The 25,849-nt window shown below is 29.3% G+C and overlaps 1 protein-coding gene across 1 annotated transcript in view; it reads right to left on the bottom strand.

The window, feature by feature from the left end:
• LOC145846478 (uncharacterized) overlaps window positions 1-25,849 on the bottom strand; it is a gene marked incomplete at its 3' end in the record, with an annotated part of 41,167 nt that overhangs the window by 1,081 nt on the left and 14,237 nt on the right. Inside the window, exons 19-56 of the mRNA XM_082953235.1 lie at window positions 25,208-25,331; window positions 24,791-24,907; window positions 23,969-24,106; window positions 23,162-23,303; window positions 22,645-22,758; window positions 22,243-22,360; window positions 21,703-21,839; window positions 21,312-21,388; window positions 20,969-21,088; window positions 20,444-20,606; window positions 19,855-19,973; window positions 19,337-19,470; window positions 19,125-19,165; window positions 18,552-18,737; window positions 18,104-18,222; window positions 17,382-17,547; window positions 16,934-17,065; window positions 16,372-16,509; window positions 15,673-15,861; window positions 15,063-15,217; window positions 14,528-14,741; window positions 14,016-14,115; window positions 13,626-13,761; window positions 13,213-13,315; window positions 12,858-12,955; window positions 12,264-12,360; window positions 11,802-11,960; window positions 11,375-11,487; window positions 10,229-10,372; window positions 9,537-9,692; window positions 9,237-9,330; window positions 8,757-8,872; window positions 8,330-8,457; window positions 7,870-8,050; window positions 7,031-7,205; window positions 6,450-6,617; window positions 5,895-6,044; window positions 4,882-5,135 (exon numbers count right to left, since the gene is read on the bottom strand). Coding sequence (XP_082809361.1) covers window positions 4,882-5,135; window positions 5,895-6,044; window positions 6,450-6,617; window positions 7,031-7,205; window positions 7,870-8,050; window positions 8,330-8,457; window positions 8,757-8,872; window positions 9,237-9,330; window positions 9,537-9,692; window positions 10,229-10,372; window positions 11,375-11,487; window positions 11,802-11,960; window positions 12,264-12,360; window positions 12,858-12,955; window positions 13,213-13,315; window positions 13,626-13,761; window positions 14,016-14,115; window positions 14,528-14,741; window positions 15,063-15,217; window positions 15,673-15,861; window positions 16,372-16,509; window positions 16,934-17,065; window positions 17,382-17,547; window positions 18,104-18,222; window positions 18,552-18,737; window positions 19,125-19,165; window positions 19,337-19,470; window positions 19,855-19,973; window positions 20,444-20,606; window positions 20,969-21,088; window positions 21,312-21,388; window positions 21,703-21,839; window positions 22,243-22,360; window positions 22,645-22,758; window positions 23,162-23,303; window positions 23,969-24,106; window positions 24,791-24,907; window positions 25,208-25,331 — 5,215 coding nt within the window. The remainder of the gene's footprint in view (window positions 1-4,881; window positions 5,136-5,894; window positions 6,045-6,449; window positions 6,618-7,030; window positions 7,206-7,869; window positions 8,051-8,329; window positions 8,458-8,756; window positions 8,873-9,236; window positions 9,331-9,536; window positions 9,693-10,228; window positions 10,373-11,374; window positions 11,488-11,801; window positions 11,961-12,263; window positions 12,361-12,857; window positions 12,956-13,212; window positions 13,316-13,625; window positions 13,762-14,015; window positions 14,116-14,527; window positions 14,742-15,062; window positions 15,218-15,672; window positions 15,862-16,371; window positions 16,510-16,933; window positions 17,066-17,381; window positions 17,548-18,103; window positions 18,223-18,551; window positions 18,738-19,124; window positions 19,166-19,336; window positions 19,471-19,854; window positions 19,974-20,443; window positions 20,607-20,968; window positions 21,089-21,311; window positions 21,389-21,702; window positions 21,840-22,242; window positions 22,361-22,644; window positions 22,759-23,161; window positions 23,304-23,968; window positions 24,107-24,790; window positions 24,908-25,207; window positions 25,332-25,849) is intronic.

Genomic DNA, 25,849 nt, shown 5'->3' with positions numbered 1-25,849 from the left:
ACTAAATGTTCATCTATTGCAGAACATTTAATTAATAATACAACTTGTGCAAACAGTTATAATATAAATAGAATCAAAATAATTAGAACTTGAAATAAGTTAGTATTTTTTCATAAAAACTTTTCAAAACTTTTTTTTTTTTTGCAAAATTAAATTATTCTTTATCAAAATTTAAGTTTTTACAAAGACATCAGTTAAAAAACAAAATAGAATTTGTTCCATAAAAACTCTCTTACATATCATTTAATTGTTTCCATTATTATCGTTGAGTAATACTTAAAAAATACTTTAATGCAGGTATAAAATTTCACATCTACATAAATACAAAAGTGTTTAACAATTTTTTTTTTTTTAATTTGTTTAATTAAACAAATCAGACTTTTACCGATTAAAGTTAAAAGTTACTAACTAAAAAAAGACAGTTATAAATAAAACTTCGGTTCTTTTGTTTTTAGAATTTTTATAAAATTTAATTTGTTCTGCCTTTAACATTATCTTAAAAACTTGTACACTTTACTTTTAAAGCTCTACATTATTTGGTAAAATACAATTTACTGTAAAAATTTTTACTTAAAAATATTGAAAACTATCGAACTACTTGCAATTTTTTGCTATTCACATATGAGTATTAAAACAGTTGTATTTTGATAACTTTTGCACTAAAGAAAAAGTGTAAACTCAAATTGTCATAAACAATAATCTAAACTATTAGTTTTAGTTCCGTTTTAGACTTTAACAAAAAAATATTTTTCTATTATTTTTGCAAATAATTACTTTACTATAAAGTAGCTATGTAGTTAAATTTATTTAGTTTTAACAATTAAAAGATTAGTTCAATGGATTGGATTGACTCTAATTTTCACTACTTTTAATACATTGGTTTGGAGTAACCTAGAATTAAGTTAAACACTTTTTTTGTTTTAACGTGAAACAAAACTGTTTCTACCGCGTACTTATGAAATTACTTTTAGTGTTCTGTTTTAAATCAAAAATTATTATAAGTAGAAAAGCGGTGATTGTTTAGTTCTAATCAATCCACCAAAGTAAAAAAAAGTTTTACAAGTAATAATCAAAATAATCTTATCAAAATAAAAAAAAATAACTCAATTTTTTTTTCTTAAGTACTTTTGTTTTTATAACTATAAGATTAATAGTTACAACAGCTTGAATTTTATTAAACAAAAAAATCAATATTTCCTTTTAATCTTTTATTGTTAATTCAAATGAATAACGAAAGTAATTCTTATCTTTAATTTTGATTACATAAAGCTAAGTCGTTAAAAAAAACTGAGTTTAATCAAGCAAAAAAAAACTTATCCTAAACTAAATTATCGTATATAAATACATAGTGAAAACGATAAAATACTTTCTTCTGTATTTTGTATAACTATATTTTGTTAACTTTAAGTCAAATTTGTTTTAATTTTAAAAGTTTTGTCTTATTAAGTTTTGTCTAAACTTTCTTCATAGTTATTTTATGGTAACTTTTAAATGTTAATTTAATAAATAAATACAGCAACAAATGTGAACTAGACGACAAACAAAATATTTTATGAAAGAAGTTACTTAAACTTATTGCTGATAAAATTTTTGTTAATTATTGATAATTAAACTTAATCTGTTTAAACGATCAAACGTTTTATGTTGAAAAAATGTCTAGTAACTATACACACTTTTGTCAAAATTATGACTATCGTCGCTATTTAAATTCCTGTTTTCTATGCATTTTATAGTGATCTTCCTTTCTCATCTTAATTTATAACAGAAAGTTGAAAAAAGGGTCCTGTTTCTATGCTATTTGCAAAAAAAAAACGAAGTTAAAAGTTGTTTCTCTATAAAATTTAATTTTTCAGCTTGTTGAAAATTTTTAAGTTATAAACATTAACATTAACAAATGTGGTGTACAACTCGATAACCGAAAAGTTTTTTCGTACGCCACGTCGTTAGACCAAAACATTTTGAGTGTTATTTTCGTTCAATAAACAATAAATAAGTTTTAATCAATTATAATCTTATAAATATCTGCTATAATTTTATAATAGCACTATTTTAGTACAGTTTATTGAAAAATTAACCTAAAATGTCTGAAGTATTTATGGTTTAAAGTAAGTTTAAAGTTAGTTTAAAGAAGTTTAAAGTAATAATGACATTTGTAGAAAAAACTTTAACTATTTTATCTAAAAAAAAAAAATTTAAGTATTTAGTTTGTAAGGTACTTAGACTAAACTTGACGAAAATTATTAACAATTCTGATTTATAAACGTTTTGAGACTATGAGTGGTATCCGAAAACAGACCATATAGATATTTTCTAAAAAATTTCGCTGATATATATTTGTTTTAAACTTTCACATATTTACATTAAACTGTTTTAGGAATATTATTTAACTCTATCTTATTTAAAGTTCTCATCTCCGCAAGTATTCTAAATAAAACATTTCTTTTCCGAGCAGATACGTCATAATTGAAGTTTAAGTTTAAGTTGCAAATAAGAATATGTAGAGAAAAGCAATTTAAAATGAAAAATCGCTAAACTATACTGTTTTACTATTTTACATGAGTTTTAAACATTTTCCGAAGTCTTGTTGTTTAAATTAAAAAACAATCTACTTCAAAATTTATATTTTGCAGTTATAATCTGAATAGATACAAAAATATAACGTGTTTTTGTACTTTTTTTAGCTCTAAATGTTTAAATGTTGTGTTTTGGGGCTTACAGAGACTTAATTATACTTACATATAAAATAACTTTTATTTGCCAGATTGTAGTATTGTAAACTAAAAAGTGTTGCATACTATTCATAACCGTCGAGAGCTTATTTTTAGTTCAATAGCTAGTAGAAAAATCGTTTATACTCATATTACTTAATACTTTACAAATACTACACTCAAACAGGCTCTTACAAAGCAAAATGAACTAACGAACAGTTAGGTATAGCTCTTTTCAGGATAAAATAAACAAATATTTATACAAAATGCATATAGCGTTTATAACTAAGAATGCACTGTTTTAATTCATATATTTTTATTTTATCTGAAGAACAATTTTGGTAAGTTGTTAGGCTACCAATGGTTAAATTAAAAAAAAAACACTAAAAAATTTAGATTTTTTTCCAAATGTTAAGTTCTTGAAAATCTAATGTAAGTTCAGCGATAATTGGGTTCACTGTATAAGTAGTACAATATTTTGTTCATTTTAGGTTAAAATACATATGATATTTTACCATAACAAATGTAACATAAGTTTAGTTTTAATTCTATAGAAATTTTGAGCATGTTCTATTTAATTTTTATTTAGGTGTAAGCAAGGCTATTTGAAGTAAAACAACTAAGCAAAGTTTGTTAGTTTTATAGAGCTAACATTTTATAATTCGTCTGTTAAGACTTAAGAAAATAAATTAATATTTGCCTTATAAAACGAAATAAAAAAACAGCCTGAGTCTTAAAAGTTGTTGTTCGAAAAGACTATGCCTTTTTTTGCTTGTTTTGGTTAAAGGTTAACAACAAAAACGATATTTGTAAGTAGAGTTTAAGGCTTGTGAGTTATATTTTCGTATGATTAAACACAGCCAAAATTTCGTACAATTAAAGAAATGATTTTACATAGAAAGTATGATTTATAAATAAACAATTTAAATACATTACCAGTAAATTTTATAATGTTTACAATTTTGTGTTCATTACTTACATGATAAAACTAAACAAATATGCATAAACACTAAGCAAGTTTTAACTTACTTTTCTTTTGAGTCTAAGACAAAACACGTTAGTCGATAAATGAGTGGTATAAATACTCATATTCACAAAGTACTAAAGCTTATCGAAGCTTAAATAATTTCACGATAAATTTTATTGCACAAAACGACGAAAAGGAACTTGAACAAAATAAATAAAACGAACAAAAGTAAAAAATGCAACTTTTTGTAAGTAGTCATACAAAAGGGCAACAAAACTTCTTAATTCTTAAAGAAAACAATTGCAGGGATTCAGCTTCGGGTTTTAAGTTCAATCAAACTTTGATTATCATTTTATGCAGCACTCTGTAAAATAAGTATGAGTTAATCAAGTTATATAACATACTATAAAATTTTCAAGGCTTATTACTAAAAAACCTTTAAAACTAAATTGTTTTAATAAACAGAACTTTGATTAGTAATCTCTCAGAAAACCACAGTATTATTTGCACGCAGATTATAAAAATACATAAAATTTCAATAAAATCTAGTTTAACCTTGAGTTTATTCATGTAAACATTTGTTTTGATTGAAAATAAAGCAAATAAAACTATCATTTTGTGATTTTTTGTTCATAAAGTATTTAAGTTTTAAACTTATTTTGAAGTAAAAAAATAATTAACTGAGCTTATAATAAATTTTATACTGATAGTTTTTGGGCATACTTAGCAGCATCAATCAAGTTAACGGCTACATAGCAATTAAAAAGTATAAACTAATTTCAGGCAGTTCAAGTTGTTAATAAAAATTTTAAGGCGCTTTAAAAAAGTAACTTGAAACTATAATAATTTAAAACCGTTCATTAGGTCTAGTCAATAATATTATGACGCTAAAAATAAAATAGAAACTATTATAAAATTTTATTTATTATTACTAGCAAAAGCTATGTTTAAACTCATATCTAAAAAATAACTTAAATTTGATAACAGTTAGAAATATTCCTTAATATGCAATTTATATGGTTTTGATGGTAAAGCGTTTAAAAAACCTTTGTGTTAACAAAGGCAGTTCGCGAAAACTATGAATAAAACTAAAGTGTCAGAATAGAATTGGATAATTTTAATCGTATCGCAAACTAATGTTATCAGTTAAAACATTACTATTAACAATGCAGTAGGACTTGAGAAAAAGTATAATAAAAAACTAACATCGGTATTCGGGTTGCTGAATCCCGAGGTGTCCTGAGTTTCCGTTTTGGGGATTTCCGAACTCGCAGTAGTAGCGCCTCCAGTGGAGCTGAAGTTGAAACTCGGTAGCGATTTTGGGGAATTCCCTGTGTAGTAACAGTAAGCTCCTATTGCCAACCCGACGGCAAGCAACACGGCGAATATTATGCCGAAAATGGCGCCTCCGGAAAGTCCCGAGGAATCATCGTCGTTTGAAGGCACAGGTGCGATTCCACCTGAAAAAGTTTTTGATAAAATCAGGATGTTGTAATGTTATTTTCATTTATGCCCCTTTGGAAGATGTTTTAAAAACTATCAATTTTATTTATTAGATATTTATGCCCCTTGACGAGTTAAATAACCATTTACTAATTTGCTTGTTTTATTAATTAGCGCCCCTTGATATCAAAAAATACGCCTAAAGGGGCGATGTTGTCCACTTTGGAAAACTCTGGTTTTCATAATTGTTTAAGGTTTTTCAGATAGAAATACAGTTTTTATCTCGTTAAAGGTTTTTACAGGAGAAAATTAAACATTTTAACTAAAAAAGTTGAATTTAAAACTCTGTTTAGCTTGATTTGTAATAAAAGTTTAGGCAAAAAGTTTATAATAGCAAATATTCATGTTTCAAAGAACTTATTACAAGTCTTTATCATATGTATAGAACCTTATTATGCATTTTACCATTTTAAATTATTCAAAAGTAATAATATTTCAAATACAAGTAAAATTTTAATACCTATTCTATATATAATAGGTTTTTTAATACACTATTTGGCAGTATGAAATATTAGTCAGACGGTCTAATATTTGCTAAGACTAGGTACCTAAATAATTCAAATAACTAACAAATAAAAATGTTTTTAAGCCGTATATTAAGACATGCAAATACCAGAAATTAAAAAAAAACTAACCGGATTTTCAAAAATTTTGAAAAGTTTAACTTTATTTATTATTTATCTACTATTATTTTTAATGTATTCAAAAAAGCCCACCTGATTTAGGTTTGAAGCATCCGGTGTTGTTGCCTCCAACGAAGGTCTTATCCCAACAGCACCCCCTGGTTTCCACGCAATAGTCCTCTGTGATGTCATAAAAGCCGCATTCTTCGCGCTGCGTAAGAGCTATGCTGCATTGCGAGTATGCTGGATAAATAATTAGTATTTAATTTATTTAGTTTAAATTGCACAAATTAAAATTTTACTGACTGTGAGCATTTATTTTGATACGTTTTAGTATCAAATTTTGCGAGAATGCTTAAAAACAATGTCTGGCTTTTTGTTTCACTAATAGTGCTTGAATAGTTATAAACTTTAAAATGCACGCCAAAAATTTATATCTTAGCTGTTTACGTATTGATACAAACGAACTACTGCACACATTTTATAAAAATACTCAAAAAAAACTGCCAAACACTTACAACCTGCCAATTACTTACTTACTGGTTGTTTGCAGATAGATCTTTATCTGCTTGAGCACACTTTGTTTTCACAAATAAATTATGATATTTCAACAGAAAACAAAAAATCAAAAACCCGCCAAATACTAACATTTTGGGCGTTTGCAGATGAATCCCTGCCTGCTCGAGCAAACGTTGTCGTTCCACATTCCGTTCCACGGGTAGATTTCCACGCACTCCTCCGCCTGCTGCCCGTTCGGTTCTCCTTCCTGCCAGTTGCTGAAGTCGTACGGAGTCATGTCGCTCCACGTCCATCCCTCTGTGAGTTGCATAAAGGTTAAAAAAATACATATGTTTGATTGAACTGTATAAGCAAACACTTAAGTTGTTAATTTAATGATACTTAAAACAAGACTCGAAGTTGTCTAGACAAATGGTTAACAATATTTTTCGCAAAATAAGTCATTAAAAAATATATTAAAAAAATACTAGACAGCAATCAACTTTATAAACAGTATGATTAGAGCTAAATATCATTCGTTTAGCTTTAAACTAACATTTGTGTAAAAAGAAAGGTAGTTGTACTTTATACTAAGATTGAATTTAGGCAAAGCGAGATTTAAACGACTCAACTAAGACAGTTTTTATGGTATTCTTTCACTAACTTTTTCAACTAAATGAACCATGATAACTTTTTATTGTAACGTATACAAAGCTAACAACAAAACTAACGGAACCCGTTAGACGTGAGCCCTATGAACAGGTTGTGACTGCTCTTTCCGTCCAGGTTCTTGATGAAGGCGTCAATTTCCTCTTGCGAGTGGAAACTTGCCAGGTCACCGCCACGCTTCTTGCACGAATTCAACGCTTCGATCCAGTTCTTCGTTTCGCTCGTTCGCGTGCCGTACTAGATTGTAAAATTGTGATTACAACTAATTGGTTGAGTCTTACCTTTTTACACTTTTGTTTCATTTGTTCGTGTGCCGTAGTGTAAGCATCTATAATAATTATTTAAGTGCAAAGTTAGCTGTATGATTGTATGTAATTTAAAACTTTTAAAAGCTCATCTTGGTTTGAAAACATCAAATGAGTATAAAATAAGCAATTTGTTGACTTAATTTTTTTATCATATTAGTTAATTATGTTCTATGTGTTACCTTTAAAGTATTTTCGTTTTAGAACATTTATACAAATAGGTTTATTTTTACAAACGTTAAGAACTCTTGTTAGATTCTTGTTTTTAGAAAAATACTAGTATGAACATGAGTAACTTACCTTATTTAGGTGTGATTAAAACAAAAAATAAATAAGCTTCGACGTACTTAAATTATGATGTTTTATCTACAACAAAAACGAAAATGAAAATACTTAATATAGTTGAACGTTGTAATTAAACATTAAAGTTTTAAAGTTTAGAACAAATGTCTTCATCATTAACGTTTTTATAAAACAATAAAAAACTAGTTTTTACAGTTGGAAAATATTACTATGAAATTGCAACGAAATGTAAACGATATGATACTTTTCAGACAAACATTTCTTATTTACAACAAATAAAACCAAACACTCACTTCAATATAGTAGCAGCTAGACCCTGCCTCGTAAGCCCAATCGTTGTCGCAAGTTCCCTCACCTTGGGGGGTTTCCGGTTTCTGGGGTTTCTCCCCCATGTTCTTCTTGCAGATGTAAGGCAAGGGATTACCGCAAGTCGAAGAACCGGAATCCTGAGATACCAGTTCCCAACGACCGTTGCTATGAAAAATTTGCGGTGTTTGCTGAAGAATACTTTAATATTTTTGTAATTTTTGTTTATAATTATATTTTTTGAAGTTTTGTTTACGTTTGTATTTTTACATTTCTACATTTTTTAATATTAGTTCAAAGCATTATTAGTTATGTTAATAACTACGAATCATCAAAAGGTACAAACTGCTTCAAAAAATGTTAAAATTATTATTCTGTAATAAAACTGTGAGTTTACAATGTACAAACAGACATACAAATTATGAAATGTTTACATAAATTTTCAACCTGTTAATTTTAGTGCACCCGTTCATACCCTGCAACACCTGACCGCTCGGCTGTCCAGCGTCCCAGTTCGTGTACTCGAGCGGCCACCCGTCCGTCCACGAGTACTGCACTTTCGCCGTCTTGTCGTCCTATAAAATTGTAAATATTATAATACTATATATATTATGTATATATATTGTACTGATAACACTTTCGCTTTGTTTTGACGTTGTATTTGCTTCTTTTATAAATAAATACTTTAAATTGTATATTTAGATTTAAGTTGTAATTTTTCTATATAAAAGTAACTTGATGTATGTTATATAGAATACATCCGACAATTTAATAGGGTTTAACTTAAAATATACACATAAATATGTAAAAATATTGAAACGAAGTTAATTTAAATAAAATTTCATGCTTAAAAACAATACACAAGTTAACTGACAACAGCAAACTGCAGTCCAATCCACGCTGCGTCACTTTGTATTGTTTGGAAGAACCAACTGTACAACAAGTCGTTGTCGTATAATTCCTGAATACTTGCTAATTCAATTCCATCTCCTGTTATAAAATATTAAAATTATTTTAACTTAAAACGTTTTTTTGTTTACCAATAGTTTAAAGGTTTTGTTTTTGCTTTATTTTAGAACATAATTAAGATTTTAAGCATAACTTCTATGTAGTAAAAATAACTAAAAACCATTTTTCAGTTATACTTATGTAGAAAAATTTAGTTGTATATTACTGGTTACTGTTATTAATCACAAAAATAAAAAACCTATGCTCAACTATCTATGTTTTTATTACTACAGATTAATAAAAACCTAAACTTTATTTTAAATTATTTTCTACATAAACAGTATTGAAGTCAAGACCTAAGCACTATAAACTATATACATATATATTTTTTAAACTTTCTACTAACCTTCTGCCTGACACGACTTCCTGGCTGCATCGAATCCCATCGGAGTTGTCATCGGTTTGAAGCAACTCTTGCTCTCCTCCGAGGTGTAGTAACCCTACGGAGACAGTTTGTATCATAAATGAAGATAAGTTTCATTTTAATCTAAATATCTGAATCTATTTATCATTAGCAGATCAAACATTAAAGCCTAAAATCAAAATATTATATCAAGTCATCGTGGTTGAAAAATAACTAAAATAATTAAATTAATAAAATTATTATAAATCACAAAACACAATATAAAACAAATCTGATGAGTACCTGGGGGCAACCGATGGGGCTCACTATTGGTGGGGGCGCGGGTAGCGAGGGGTTCTTCCTAGCAACGCAGGCGAAGGGGAGCAGCGTCGTCATGCAGTCGAGGTCGTTCCACATGCCGTGGGTTTCAGGGGTGATCCTCATTTCAACGCATCCTTCCTGTTGGAAAGAATTAGTTTTGGTTTTAGTTACTCTAATACATTACTAAAGTTACAAAAACATCGTCCCTCATCAAAACGTACCATATCATTTTTGAAAATTTCAAAATGAATGTGAAAAAAGAATTAGTTTAAAACTATTGTGAGTTATCGTTTAATTATAGTTTCAAAAAAATATCATTTTTTAGTAAATATATTATTAAAAAAACTTTAGCAACCTCTTTTTATCTTCCATCAGGATTATTTACTCATAGATACATATAAAGAATTAACTCTTTTAAAAATACCCTAAATTAAACATAGCACAAACAATTTCACCTCTTGGTGTATACAAAAAATTATTTATCTATAACTATTAATTAAACACTGCACAAAAATAAGCGTAAACAAATATTTCCACAACTATGTTCCTTGAGTTGAACTATAAACATATAAAACAAACATTTACCTTTTAGTAGAAAATTTACAGTAAGTAAAAATTAGCTATAAAATAAGTATAACAGACATAAGATATAAGATAGCACAATAAAAACGAACATTTCCACCACTGGGTTCTCCGGGCTGCCAGTTCGTGTAAACGTAATCTGATTGGTCGATCCAAACGAAGTATCCGGTGTTTCTGTCGGTCAGACCAATCCAAAAGTTGTTAGCGTCTCCCCACAAGAAGTTAACCAGGAAAGCCTGAAAGTATAAGTGGTTAGTGTCGTATAACCGAGCATACGTTAAAATTTGTTTTAGGTTTTCAAATTGTACATTGACTATATTATAGTGAAAAAAAGTATATATTAAGTCATTTTACGAGCAAAACAGCTAAAAATAAGCTTTAAGTAAATTTGCTTGACTCGTAAAATTATTATAATAAAGTTTTAAAAAATTGGTGTCTTGCATTAATGTATAAGATTTTTCTTCAAAGTTCACTAGAAAGGCCTGAAGATGAGTAGTTTTTATTAAATATTAACTTGTATTGGTAATTTAACAGATGTATATATTAAAAATTTAATACAGTTAACATACATGGTAGGATTTTAGTTCAACAGTTTACAGTAACTTAGTTTCTGTTTACAGTACAAATTTGTCACAAATAAAGTTCTCATAAGAAGTTTACCAGTAAGGCCTGGACGTAGAGTCATTTATATAACTGAGCAATCACATACTGAAATAAACTTTAATAGATTGTATTTGTTTGTGGGTTATAAGTTGGCTGTATAGTAAAGCAAAAACAACGATATACAACAATTATGCTTTAGACACGGCGATCGATGTGCTTCAATCGCGTAGCTCAGAAATTCATTCTACTCAAATTTTACAAAACTTTATAGAGATATAGTTTTTTTTCAAATTAAACTTTTTCAAATACATTAAATGTAATAAAATGTAGATAAAATTGCAAAAGATAACTTTTTTTGTTAGACATACTGCGTCATATTAACTTAGCTTAATCAGACTTGAACTTTTAATCATCACCTCAAACAAAACTACTATAAAAGCTTAAGTGTGTCTTCTTTATTAGTTTTGGTATGATCTCCATTACAACTTACTTGTTCGTAGTCGTTAATAATAGAAACAAGTTTAATGTAAATTTCCTGGCAAAAATCAATACATTTTCTAAGTTTAACTGTTAGCGTACAGTCAGCTTAAAACAAATTTTTAATTGAAAGCTATAACTGAAACATTACAACTAACTTGTTCGTAGTCGTTAGTGATGGAAACAAGTTCAGCTCCATTGTCGTTACACCACTGCCTCGCTGCATCCCAGGTCAGTAATACATCTTTACTTGACAAGTAGCAGTTGTTTCCTGTGAGAAGTGTATTACAGGTGTATGACTACTTTTGTTGATAAACTGTTAGCTTAAATTACCATAACTAAATTATTCAGTTTCAATCAATATGATATTATATTTGGAAATTGCAAGCACAACTTAAAAAGATTTGTTGCAGAATAGATATAAATAAATTTTATAAAAACTATTTAAATTAATCTAGGTAGTAATTTTTCGCAAATATTTTTATTTACTGATGTTGTTTATAAATAAATATTCTTTATTAGCTAGCAAAATGAAATAACTGTATAAAATATACAAACATATGCTTAACTTTAAATACAACCAACCATATGGTGTAAATCCAGTGGGGCAGTTGCCTTGTTGGGGCAGAGTTGGGGCGACGGTCACCGCTCCAGACCCCACGTATTTCTCGCAAATGTAGTAGTTTGACGTCCCACAATTCTCGTCGTTCCATTTACCCGAATCAGAGTACAAGTTGACGCAATCTGTCCGTATTATTTTTATTAACTATAATTTTTTTTATTTTTCGATGAAAATTGTGAGTGTTTATATGTTAAAGCAACCTGCTGTGACGTGATAGTTATAAGTATTTGTAATACATACTTTTACTGTTAAGTAGTACAGAAATTGTTTTTTCAGTAAGCTTAAGTTTTTTTCTGCTTATAAATTACTTTGAAAGTACACTTTGTTATGAATAAAAAAACTTGAAATATCAATATTTGCGATACATTTTGTGTTTTATAAATAACTTTAAAAATAACATTAGTATTTTTAAAAACTGTACGAACCTTCACTGTCCAAGTAGTTGTTAGGTTCACCACCGTTCCAATTAACATAGTCAACATAAGAGTTGTCAGCCCATACAAATGATCTGTCTGCTGCATCCTACATATAATATAATTTAATTAATCAGATAAATAAATTTGTTTAATAAAGAAAAGAGTTATCGGCCCATAGAAACGATTTGTTTGCAGCTTTAAGTAGTTTTAATAAAAAATGCTATATTGATATTATATACATACAAATAAAAATTAAAAAATTGCTGGATTCATTTCTAAGTACACTTTCATTTTATTCAACTATTTTTTTATTTTTCAAAACCGTAAAAAACGTACTTAATAAACTAGCGTGCTATAGTATTACTTCAAAACAAAGTGTTCGAGTTAAAAGTAAAACACATACACTTATATACCGGAAAAAACCATTACTCAAAGCATGTACTTTTAATTGAATGAAAGATGTAAAACACAGTAAACAAAAACTTTAAAATGAAACCTGAAAACAACCTTGTGTTTCTGAACGAATTTTCTAAACTTTAATTTTTCAATAAACTATTGAGCTTTTTTACATTAATAACTTCTTAAAATCATCATAAAACAAACCCTCAATCCGATCCAGAAACTTGACGCGTCGCTTCTCACAGTCCAACTGAGGATCATGTCGTTTTCGTCCGGACTCAATATCGACACAAGGTTGCCACCTAAATATGTGATTATAATTAATAACGGTTTAAGTGAGACAATTTAAAACTTAGAGTTTTTAATTTTACTTATTAAGGCATTTATCACATTAAAAAGGTTCTTTAGATCAAATTGGACGTAGCTATATATACTACTATCAAATATTTTTCATTTGCTCTTTCCCAGAAGAGCTGTGTTTTGTAGAATAAAACTTGCTTTTAAGTTTATTTATTTATTTAAATAGAAATAAACAATTTAATATTTATAAAAGCACCACCTAGCGATCTGCACTGATCGTTTGCGTTGTTCCAAGTCATCTTGGATGAAGAGTCCTGGAACAAGTAGCACTTCTCCGTACCGTATGAGGACTTGTAGCGGACCTGTTGAAATTTGAAAAAAATGAAAATTAGATCTACAATAAAAACAAAAAAACGATAAAAAGTAACATGTAGTAAATAAGTGAGAAGGAAATGAGCTAAATAAATTTACGCTAGTTAGAATATTGATATTTTGTAGTGTAAACTACCTGTAAATCTTTACAATATATCTAATATTACTAAATATAAAAATAGAAGAATTTGTAGTAGAACCTTTTTAATTATTAATGAGACATCTAAGAGTATTTTAACACTATAATACCAGTAAAGTTCTGTACTTTTTTCTTAATTTTATGATTGAAAGTAAACATACCCATGTGTTATCAGTGCCGCACTCAGTTGAAATATCTCCTTTTTGTGGGGGCAGAGTTGGTACTTCAGAAGGGGTTTTCCCTTTAGCAATCTTACAAATCGTGTTTCTCTTCGCGTCGCAGTATATGTCGTTCCATCTGCAAAAAATAGGTTTTTGTTTTACTCAATTTAATTTAATATTTATGGCTTATTTGCTCACTTAGTATCTAAATTCTTATTGTAAATTTTGTATTTATAAAGAAAGGATTTTTTAGTCTTATCATCTGTAATGGAGTTTAAAAACATCAATCTAAATTTTTTTTATATAGATTGCAAAATTAAGCACCTTATTTAGTTTGTATTGTCCGTAATGTTTTTTTTTGTTAAGTTAGTATAATACATAATGACTTACGCATCAGTGTTTGTGTAGAATTGTCCTTCTATGCAATTTTCGATTCCATCGACGTTGTTTGGCTCGCCAGTTGCCCAATTTGTAAAATCACTTGGTGTGCCTATTTATAATTAAAAGTACTAAGTTAGAAGCAACACTACCAGTAAGTAAAATACCAAGGTTAAACTTAAATATTTTGTATGTAATTAAGAATGATAATCTTAGAGACGACGAAATAAAAAAAGTTAATTTAACGAGTTGTTCTCTGTAACATTTTTTAGCACTAAACATTACTATCTATTAAAAATAATAACTAAGCTAAATACCAAAACTCCACTTTTAAAATTGTATTTTCAACAAAAATCACTAAATTTTTAAACGTTTACTTAAACTTTTTTTTTAATTTGTATATAACATTATTATACACAACATCTCATTTAAAAAAGATAAAAACAGTTTTGACTTTAAATTTTTTACTTACGTTTAACATGTAATCAAAACAATTAAACCATTAAAAAGCAACAGTATCTCACCATCGGACCAATCGTATCCGTCTTGCGCATTTATATTGTTCAGCCCAATCCAGAAGTACACGTTACTGTTACTAGTTCTCTTTTGCACGATGTTCACAAGCGCGTTGTTCTCCTCACTGCTGTGTATCGACACCAGGTCACCTCCCAACCCTCTGCAGTAATCCACAGACTCCTGCCAAGTCCTGCGCTGGTCCTCGCTGATCGCTTCTTCCACCTGTTGATTGTATGATTTGTAATCTTAATATTTTATTCTTAATTTTTTCTGTTTGATCCTTCTTTTAATGGATTATAAACGGTATGACTTATAAATTATTAAATAAAGTTGTATGAGGATTTTTACAGAACGTATATTCTTCACACATACTTCTGTCAGCATGTAGTTCAATATGGTTTTTATTTTTTAATTCGTTTAAAATACTTGAATAAAAAATTAGCCATCTATTATATTTTAACTCAATTAGAATAATAGTAACTATCTCTGTGTGTATAAATTAGCGTCAGATAACTGATGTTCACACATGTTTACTTTACATACCCTGTAACAATAAGACAACGTAGGGTCTGAATCCCATCCGTTAGCGCATGCAATAGAAGGATCTGGAGTGGTGTATGTTGGTTGGGAGTATCCTATACGCGGTTTCTCGCAAACGTAATACCAATCTGTACCGCATATTCCACTGTTCCAATTTCCTGTGTATTTGTTTTGAATGAGTTACGTATTTTAAATACTATCAAAAAGATATATAATTAAATCTTTTCTTATTCATACCATATAGTTAACATTTGTTGTATATAAGTATGTAAAAATTTTATTTGCTTAAAAATAAAAATAAATCAGAAAAAGTTGTTTAGAATATAGCATACTTATTGAACTTAATATTATCATCCTACTAAAAAATCTTAACCTTTTAAACTGTAATACAAAACATTTTTGATATAATAAACTGGTCTAATTTGTTTTAAACTCTTGTTAGTCCATTCAGAATTTTATTGTAAAAATTATACCCTGTGAATATAAATTCAAACACTCTAGATAAAAAATTAGAATTGTGACACGACATATAATTAACTTCTAGTTAAACCAAGCAACACAACACTATTACAACAATACAATATAACATAACAAAATCATTATGACATCACACCTGTGAATGGGTCCAACGTGATGCAGTCCCACTCCGAGTCCCTGTCGCAGTTGATCCACTTGTTGCTAAAGTCGGTTGTTATGGAGCACCAGGAGTGGTCCTGACCTGCAGGTGTGGGAAGATCGTCTATGCACTCGTAGTATGTCTTCCCGCGGTAATTAAACGGAAACGCACATTTGTATTTCGTGTCTGTTGAGTATAGAGAGTTAGAAAATGATACTTTTTTATTAATTTAAGCTTGAAACAAATATGATAGCTGTTCAATAATTCTCTGTATTGCTCTTTCAAACTTGACTGTATTTGTATATTGTGTTAGGATATTTTATAAAAAAGTTGTTTACAAACTAAGTAGTGTTTGTTTTGAGTTACAGATAAAACTTGCTTTGTTTGCAATTTACTGTTATATTGTTTTTGTATATAAAAATGTGGTAAATTAATATCTTTTATATGCTGATTTATCAACTTTGTTTCTCTTAACTTATTTCTTAGAAATATTTTGATAAAAGATCTAATAAGTGTAAATTCATACAAAAAAAATTGTAGTACATCACTTATAAGTTTTATAAAAACGACTTATTAATAAACATGTTAATAAACAAAACTAGTTAACCAGGGTTCCACTGTTTGTAAGTAACTGGCTCATCACATCAGTTATAACTTTTTATAAAAATGACCTAATGCACATGTTAACAAACCAACCAGGTGAACCAGGGCTCCATTGCGTGTAGGTAACAGCTTCGTCGGTGGTCCATCTGTAGTACAACTGACCGTCTTCGTTGATGTGGCCCGACAATCCGATGTATGCGGAGTAATTGAGCCCTGGTGGGAGCTTTGTTGCTACCTGTTGTATTATGTGGTTAGAAGAACATTACGGTTTGTAGAAGAAAGTTACTTAATGTTAGTACACCAGCTAATTTTTTGAAACAAACTCTAAAAATAAATGATCTCATTTTCTCCTTTCTTGCGCATTGATTTTAAATATCTCTTTGAAATCTTATTTTTCAACTGTTTTGATGCAACCTTTTATCACTTACTATTACAACTTGCTAACATAAAAAATTATACAATCAAAATTGTCTACTTTAGCCAACCCACTTTCATGTGTTTTTCAAATTCTGTATGCTAAATTCCATTACTGTTGGACATAGGTAAGCTTTATGTTAAACTATTTAAACAAAAAGCAAAGCATTCAACATCTTACTCAGCCGATTTATACTTAGCTAATACTTTTTTAACGTCAAATAAAACAGTATCAATATACTAACGAGTGAGTGCACAAACGCTTGTTCGTACGAATCGTGGATGCTTACGAGGTGAGCGTTGCTTTCCTCACACAGTTCCTCGCCGTACAACCATATCAGCTTGTCGTCGCTCACTTTGTAGCATGATGATTCTGTGCGGTAGATTTTTAAGTGATTATTTGCTAAGTCGTGTCAGTTAATACGCTTTTAAACAGTATTAAACGACTACTTTTAGACATCAAAGTTGTTATTAACTTTCAAAACTTTTTTTTTACTTTTGCGATATTTTTACACTTATCTGGCTCTGGATTAAATAAATTCTAAAATATAAATTTAATTTGCAAAAAAAAAATTAAGTGTTATGCATAGTTAAAAGTCACTTTTAGTTTTATGACGTCAAATGCAAGGTGTCTTTTTCAACTAGAGTACACCACTCCTTTAAACTATTAATACTATGACGTCACAAACCGTAAGCGGTCCACCCGGGGTCGCACCCCTCGTCGACGGGCTCGTTGCCCTCCGGCACCTTATTCATCAGCTGTTTCTCCTTCTTGCACATGTAGCTGATGACGTCAGTGCAAGGCAGGTCGTTCCAGTAGCCCTCCAACCTGATGAACTGAACGCAACGTTCTTCCTGGAATATTGGTATTATTACATGAAAAAATTTTAACTTTAAAATTAAGGAGTTATGGTGCTAAAGTGCAGTGGGTAACTTTAAATAGTAGGTTTTCTTTGTTTAACTTAGGTAGCTTAAATTAAGTAACTAAGCTTATATTTAATCACTTAGAAATAAAAAAAGAAGTTTGCTACACATTGTTAATTGTATTTAACTTAAGCATAATTTGTTGTTTTTCCTGGAGTAATATATTTCTTTTAAAAAAAGTAATAAAAGTAAAAAGCTCGTAAAGTGCCAAGCTTATACATGCTTTGAGTATTAGTTAGCTTTTATGCTGTTAACTAAATAAGGTTGTGTTAAAAAATTAAAATTATAAAAAAACCTTGCTACAATTTGGTATGTGGACTTGGTATAGGATTTTTGGTAATTTAATATAACGTATTTTGTTGTTTACTTTTAGAGAAATAATTATATTTGTTCGTTTACTATTTAATTAATTTTAAAGCTTATAAAATGGTTTTAATAAAATTCATAAATATTATTGTACTAATTATTTTAAAAAACAACTACTGACCCCGCCATTAGGCTCGTTGAAAGACCATTTAGTGTATGTTACTGGCAAACCGTCGGCCCATTGGTAGTAGTTTTGTGTTTCGCTGTCTGTTAGTCCTATCCATACGTCTCCTTTGTCGCCTGATTAAAAATGTTTATTAGTTAAAAGTTACGATTGAAATTATGTTATGAATAATGTTTATAAATGTTTATTTACAATTTTAAACCATACTAAACAGTATCAAGTCAATACTTTTGTACTTTTATTTACTAATTCGGTAATGTTACTTTCCAATAAAAGTCATAAAATTGTTTGTATTAAAAAATTTATGTTAACTAAAGATATTTTTCTTATAATTTCCAAAACTAATGTTAGATTAAACAATATTGTTCGTTAGAAAACTTTAAAAAGTCCCAAAAAAGATGCTTCCCTAGTATAGCAAATAAGAAAGTAAACATCAACAACTAACGGGCTTGCCATATCTGGGACTCGATGAAGTCGTTCTCCCCCTTGCTCCCAATGCTCACGATGTCGCCACCTAGCTGCTGGCACGCCTGCCTGGCGTCGTGCCAGTTCTTGTACACGTTCTGCGGGGACAGGTAGTAGCAGTGGTCCTTCCACGACAGCCACCCGTCCTCCTCGTCGCACCGGTACACTGTGACGTCATAGTCGGTTTAATTTTTTATCAGCATGTTTAACAATCAATGTGTTAAACCATGGTATGTTCTTATGATTAAAGTTTTTTTAACTAAAATATTATCTTTTTACACTTCTACGTCATGCTATACTTTAGTTTAATTGATATCGTGTTTTTTGAAATCATTTTTTTCTTATTTATAGGTGAATTTTTCATGAGTTTTTCAACCCGTATAACTCTTGTATCTTTACATAACGTGTTTAAAAATGTGCAAAAGGTTTTGTTTAACTTTTTCAATGATGCTTGTTTTTGTTTAATTAAAGTTAGTTATTTCTTAACGCAAAAATTTATATATTATTTGTAGTATACTTTTTAAAGTCTATAACATTGTTTTGCTTAACTTACCTTTTCCTTCGAAAGTAATTGATGTTGTTGATCCGGGAGCGCTGAAATAAAAGTAAGAATATAAAACAATGGTTTTACTTTTGTAAATAAATCAGATAAATAATAACATACAAACTATTTTTACTTTGTAACGAAATGAAACACGTACAAAAGTAAGTTATATACACCTAAATTGTATTTCACTATAACTTGAACGATATATAAAAACTCACTCTTCCGACTGCACATTGTTGCTAATGCTTCCTTTGTATTCTGATTGGCCGACTGCTTTCCTGAAAGTAATGCTGCCACCGTGCGTTGGGTTAAGCGCACCGTAGTGGATGGCCGCCAAGCATACTGCTGAGTCCTTGTTTTAAAGAAACATTGGTTTAAACAATTGCAAACACAATTTTTATATTAGCTTTTTTAAACGAAGTTTTATTGACATATCAAAGACATGATCTTGAAAACTATTTCGTAATTACTGTTTTACATGAATTGATTTTTTTGATTGGTTTTTTACAGCAATCTAATTACTTAAGCTGTTTTCTAAAGTTATTTTATATTTATTGTTTTTGGTACGATCAGTTAACTTTAAAGATGAAGATAACGGTACTGTCAGCAAAAGTTATAAATTGTCTTCTAATGGGTTTTATGCTTAACTAAAATTTATACTTTTCCGTAGACCTTTTTGCTTTAGAATTTTTTTTTGTTAACTTGAATCAATATTACAAGCGTTTTTCAAGCAAACCTCGGAATAATTGGGGTCACCCCCGTAAACAGGGTCGTTGTTAGGGTCTGCTAAGCAACCGGCAGGGCAATCAATTGTCACGTCTTCATCAACACCTGTGTCGAATGCCCGAGCTGTGTCTGTTAATCGGTTATAACTAATATTTGTAATTTAACAAATCATATCAAAACAGTTACGAAGTTAGAATGCTTTATTAGACTGTTATATTACTTAGCTCAAACCTTTTTATATTCCTGTTTCATCTGTTAATATAAGTTTGTTAAAAAGATACTGGTTTCTTGTAACAAAACTTGCTTTAGTATAAAAATATTTTCAAAAATCATTACTTAAACATGAATTGCTTATTATTTAACACAAAATCCTTATAGAGTTTAGTATTATAGTTGTTTTAATATCTTTCCCGTATCTTTGTTTTATGACGTCTTTATCAAGGTAAACAATCTTAATAGTAGTAGATGCCTATAAAAACATAATGTGGTTAAAAATAAGATTACTGTCATAATAAACTTTGCCGTAAAGTTGTAAATAAAATTTCTACACAACAACTAAAGCAAGTTCAAAAGTATTAATAAAAAAAAGTTAAATAAACCGGGGCAGGAAATTCTTCTGTTGTTATAGCAACCGTTCACCTCAAACTGCATTTCGGGGCTTCCCACCCACTGTTTGGGGTAAATCCTCAGGAACTTGGTGCCTATCGCCTCCCTCAGTACGTCCTGGTAGTAGGGCACTTTGCCGTCCACACCTCTGAAGTACTGAAAGGAAAGTGAAAAGTTTAATTTATTTTAAAGACGTAGAAGGTGATAAAGACTATTTGATTAAAAGTATAGAAGAAAAAAATTATATAGCTAAGATAACTTTCATTAACTAGGTTAGATTAACTTTTAGCTGATTGAAAAATAGTTCATAAACGTTTATCTCCTATAAACTTACGTTTTGTTTTACAATAATAATATTATTAAGTATAAATACCATGATAAAGTCTAAATAAGAAGGTATATGACCTTTTGACTGTAAACTTTAAGGTTTTCAAATATTTATTTACAAAATTTTATGTGTGAACTAGACACAAAGTGCTAGAAAGGATAAGGTAGTAATTTATTTCTAATAAACTTACATGTTCAACACCAGCTTGGTTTGTATACTTAACATAAGTAATGCTATCATCACTGAAGGCTATTGAATAAGCTGATACATAGTTGCTCAAATCAAACCCGAACAATGTTATAGCTTGTACCTGTAAAAGAAATAAAAATGAACGTTTTGTTAGTTTATTTGAAAATTAAAGTCTAAATTTAGTAAAAAACATCTTTATTTAAATACTCATAGATAAAACAATACCTATTATTAAGTACTTTTAACTTAATGGCTTCAAAAGTATTAAAACTCACACCTTAAACTACTACTTCAAAAAAAAAGTAAATTGTATAAAATTAAGTAAATTATATTTATTAATTTACCTTATAATAATCACCAAATCCGACTTCTACCCAGGAGTTTGTCGGACTGGAAGGCTGCCAACCAGTTGGTGTGTAACCTTAAATAAAATATAGTTATAATTTTGTGATTGATAACTTTGTCGATAGCTTTGAAACACTTAAGTTAGTTAATAGAAGTGTTTACAGTTAAAATCATTAATATTTCGATTTCAATATGTACTTATTTTTAATTTTTGCTGGTATGCAAGCTACTCTTTTTTTTAATGAATAATGAAAAAAACTGAAATAGTTTAACTATTAAGTGAAGAGTAATTTTAAAGTAATAAAATAGCTGTACCTAGACATACAAAACATTAAAAAGTTAAACTCATTGTAAAGCCTAATACACTGAACACTTATTAAAATTACCAACTCGGGCACACGGGAACGATGCAGGACTCCCACTCGACAGCCGGGTCGGTGGTGTAGCACCATGGCCCCGTGGATCTCCCGTCCGGGTTCCTGCACCGGTTGCCATGCAGACTCGCTTGAGGGTAGTTCTCTGGCTTGCTGTTCGCAGTAAAGTTTGTGTTTATAAAATATAAAAGAAAAAAATTAATGGTTTATAGGTGTTTTTTTCTATTCTGTTTAATTTAGTTGTGTTTTTTTTAATTAAAGATGTTGTCATGTGTAGTATCAGTTTGTGATGTACTAACTTAAATGCTCAAAACCCATATTTTAACTTTAACTAAATGATAGATTTTTAATCAAATATTAATTCATTAACTGAAGCACATATAAGCTTTGTTTCAAATAAAGATCTAACAGTAATAAATAAGTGTATTATAATATAAACAGATTAGATTTTTTTTAGTTCGTGATCATTGCTTTATGCATGAAACACTGTGTTTAATAAAAAACTGTCAGTTTGAAATTGTTTCATTGATATCAATATTTTATAATATAAACATACAAGTTGTGAGCATGGGGGGTTTGCGACACCCATTGTTGGCACTCGATGCCGGAAGCAGTTTTGCTGATGTAACCTCTGTACCCCTGACCAACGTCAGACTGGCTTGACAGGCATTCTCCTGCGAAAAAAGTAACTTTTTTATAAACATGTCTTGTTTTTTATATCACTATCAATAAAAATAAGTTTTCTAAGCTTGTTTGATGCCAATCGTGTTTATGTATAAATGTTTAAAATCGTTCTCTTTTTTAGACTTTTTATCACAAAAGTTAATCTTTTGAGCAATATTTGAAAGTAATTGTGTTTAAAGTAAAAATAGGCCATATTTTTAAAATAATTTTAAGCTTATTTCGATTTATTTTTTCAAAAAAACTTTATTTAAATACATCAGTATGCTTTACTTACCGTCGACTGTAGGGGCTCTCACTTGTTTAGCTTCATGGCCTGCTGTAGAAGAAGAAGCTTGAATCGATGAATCCAAGAATAACCCGTTACCCATACCAAGGGCGTTTAGGCAGGCTGGAACAAAAAATATTGTTTTTGTTACTTGAAAATTACTAAAAATATTAAGTTTTCAAACTATTATTGTATCTACTCTAGTACTGAAACTTTACTTACGTTCATATCATTTAGACTTGCTAGTTATCAGTTATCCAGGTGAAGTTTAATAAACACTTTCAAAAACAATTTAACAAACTTAAACACCAAATTAATAAAGAAAAACACGTTTTTTGAGTAAAAAGAGCTTCAAAGACACTACAACTTGAGTTACACACTAATTAACTATAATTTATTGATAATGCGTACAAAATTTCAAGTTCTACCAACTTCAAACTTCTCAAAAAGTGTTAAAATTTTTGTTAAATATAAAAATAGGTCATTTATTAAACATAAAGTATAAACAATGTATTTTATCACTCACAAGCAGAGCAGCCGATGTATTCGAGTCTTATTATCGGTTCGTCCTTCCATTCAAGTACGTACAGTCTCATGTGAAGAGCTACCACTTGACGGGGAAATATGTTCGTCACAACCGTGTCCTGATCGTGATTTCCATTGAAAATCTGTGAAATGTATTAAATATATTATTATTATAGGCATATAACTCAAGTGTTTTCCTAAGATTTTATGTAAATAGGATTGCCGCTTAAAATCTACAGAATAAGTTGCTGGTCGTGTAAGCTCTTGGTTTTTTTTTTTGAGATGTGGATAGAGTATTAAGTTAGATTTATTTCATTAGTTGTTTTATTTCTTAAGTATCATTTAATTTATGTTAAAATGTTTTACATACGTACAGACGCAAACTCATCTGAAATCATTGAAAACTTTTTTTAAACGATTTTAATATTTTATCGTTTCTTAAAAATGTTGTAAAAAGTGTTTTATGACGAGACATAGCTTTGATCAAAACTTTACAAGTTATTAAATAAACTTGCTGACTTCAATATTTGAACTATTGTTACTATTAGTACATTTTGGTTCCCTTTTTTTTTGAAAGTCAACTATCATGTTGTTTAAAAAAAATCAGATCGTTCACCAATATAAAAATCAATAGAATCGTTAATGGGTTGTCCGTTATGAAACGAATTGATTAAATAAAAACGAAAAATAACAATTGGGTTTTTATTAATAGGAATAATTTAATCTACTCTTTAATCTTCTCTTGCCAAACTATCTAGTTATTTTTATAACAGATTTTACTTACAAGTATTATATTAAACAGACTAACAATGGGTTGTCCGTACTGATCAGATATAAATTCCCAGTCTTCGGTTTTGGCGCCAAGGTGCTTCGGGTCAGCTGAGTGGGCGACTTTGAACTTGGTCACCCAATCACGATCAGTTATTTGCCCGATTCCGTTCCTACCCTGTGAGATGTTTATTTTGTAAAAAATAATTTTATAACAAAAACTGATTTTAGTGTTTGGCTGCTTGTTTAGGCTTTCAAAATAAAGTTAGTAAAAAAAAAGTTTGTTGTTAAACTTTAACAAAATAAAAGAGTTACAATGTATAGATTATAAAAATGTGTTAAAATTATGTTGTTATTAGGCTGATATAAACCATATTGTGCTTATTTTACGTTCACGTCGACTCTGCTACGAATGTAAAAACAAATACATAGCTTTGTATACTAAAACAAACTTAACTAATCAGATAAACAATAAATTGGAATCACTAGTGCGTTAGACTAAACTTAAAAAAGTGTATATAACAGTTGAGTACGTACACCATTTGTTGTAAAAAACAACTAAATGTAGCTAAAATATTTTTGATTTTTGTAACTAGTTTATTTGCAAGTTTATTTAACAGAAAACAAAACATATACAAAATACGGTATACTATCAAAATCCACCCGCGTTCAAAATTCACCCATTTTTTTAAATACATTCTTTATTTATTTACTTTATATTTTTTTTTTCAACTATCACTATTACCCCTAACCCTTATCCTCAATTAGTAAGCGGTTCTCGAGTTTGACTGGGTGGATTTTGATAGGGTAGGTTTTGATCGCGGGTGAATTTTGAACGTGTCCCACAAAACACAGTACTTACTTGTGTGAGTATTCCCTTCACATTAACAGGGACTTCGAAGTCAACCTGCAGCCATCTTTCCTGGTCATTGTCTGCCGGTTTCCATCCTCCGTGACCCTGACCTTTCGTGAACTTGTCCTAAAGTTGATAGAAAGTAATCATTGTAAGTATCAAAAAGAGTTTAGCATATTTATACTTTTTAAGTTTAATGTAATTAAAATTGTCTAAATTATTTAACACTTCTTATCAGAGGGATTATGTAACTGTGTAGTAATTCTACAGGTTGACTTGATTGAGTAGCTTTAGTATTTTGAAAATTTAATATTTTTAACTTCACTATTATTTCATCATAATTAAGCCGAACAAATTAGCTTTTAAAGCAATTTGTGAACAACAACACCAAAAACTAAAACCAACTGCTTCTATCAAAAAACTAACAAAATCAACGACATCATCCGGGGTGTTGAGTCTTCCTCTCGAAGATCTGAAGTAATAGTCGACTTCCGATGAAGCGATGAGAGCGTTGTCCGATAGATCGCCACCGTACTCCGCACCCAAGTGTCTGCAAATATATAATAAATTTGTCATAGAGTTTATTTATTTATGGTTGATAAAAACAAGAGTTTTATTGTTATCAGATAAATCACCAACGTACTCTGCACCCAAGTGTCTGAAAATCTAACATACTTTTCTATATAGTTTAATTGTTGTCTTGGTATTTATGCATGTTTTGTTAAAACAATTTTCATAAATTGACACGTTTACTTATAAACAAACAAATACTTTGCTTCTCAAACTTTAAACATTCTACATAAACTTAAACAGTCTTTTGTGTTGTTTTCAACCCCATATATAAAGTTTACCACGATAAAAAAAGTAAAATTTATTTATGTTAAAAAAAATTTAATTATAAACTTATTTGTGTTTAACACTTTTCATCTTCATTAAACTATTATTTGCATTTTACAAAACAATAAAAAATCCACAAGCTAAAAACATATTTACAAATATTAACAATAGGAACAGCAAAAACAACAAATACTATAAATAAAACTCCTAAAACTTGATTTATCAGCCTTT

The sequence above is a fragment of the Thalia democratica genome, unplaced genomic scaffold (genome assembly GCF_965202585.1).
Source record: "Thalia democratica unplaced genomic scaffold, ktThaDemo2.hap1.1 HAP1_SCAFFOLD_462, whole genome shotgun sequence".
Classification (NCBI taxonomy): domain Eukaryota; kingdom Metazoa; phylum Chordata; class Thaliacea; order Salpida; family Salpidae; genus Thalia; species Thalia democratica.
The sequence above is the reverse complement of the archived record's forward strand: the minus strand, read 5'-3'. Positions and strand labels throughout refer to the sequence as shown.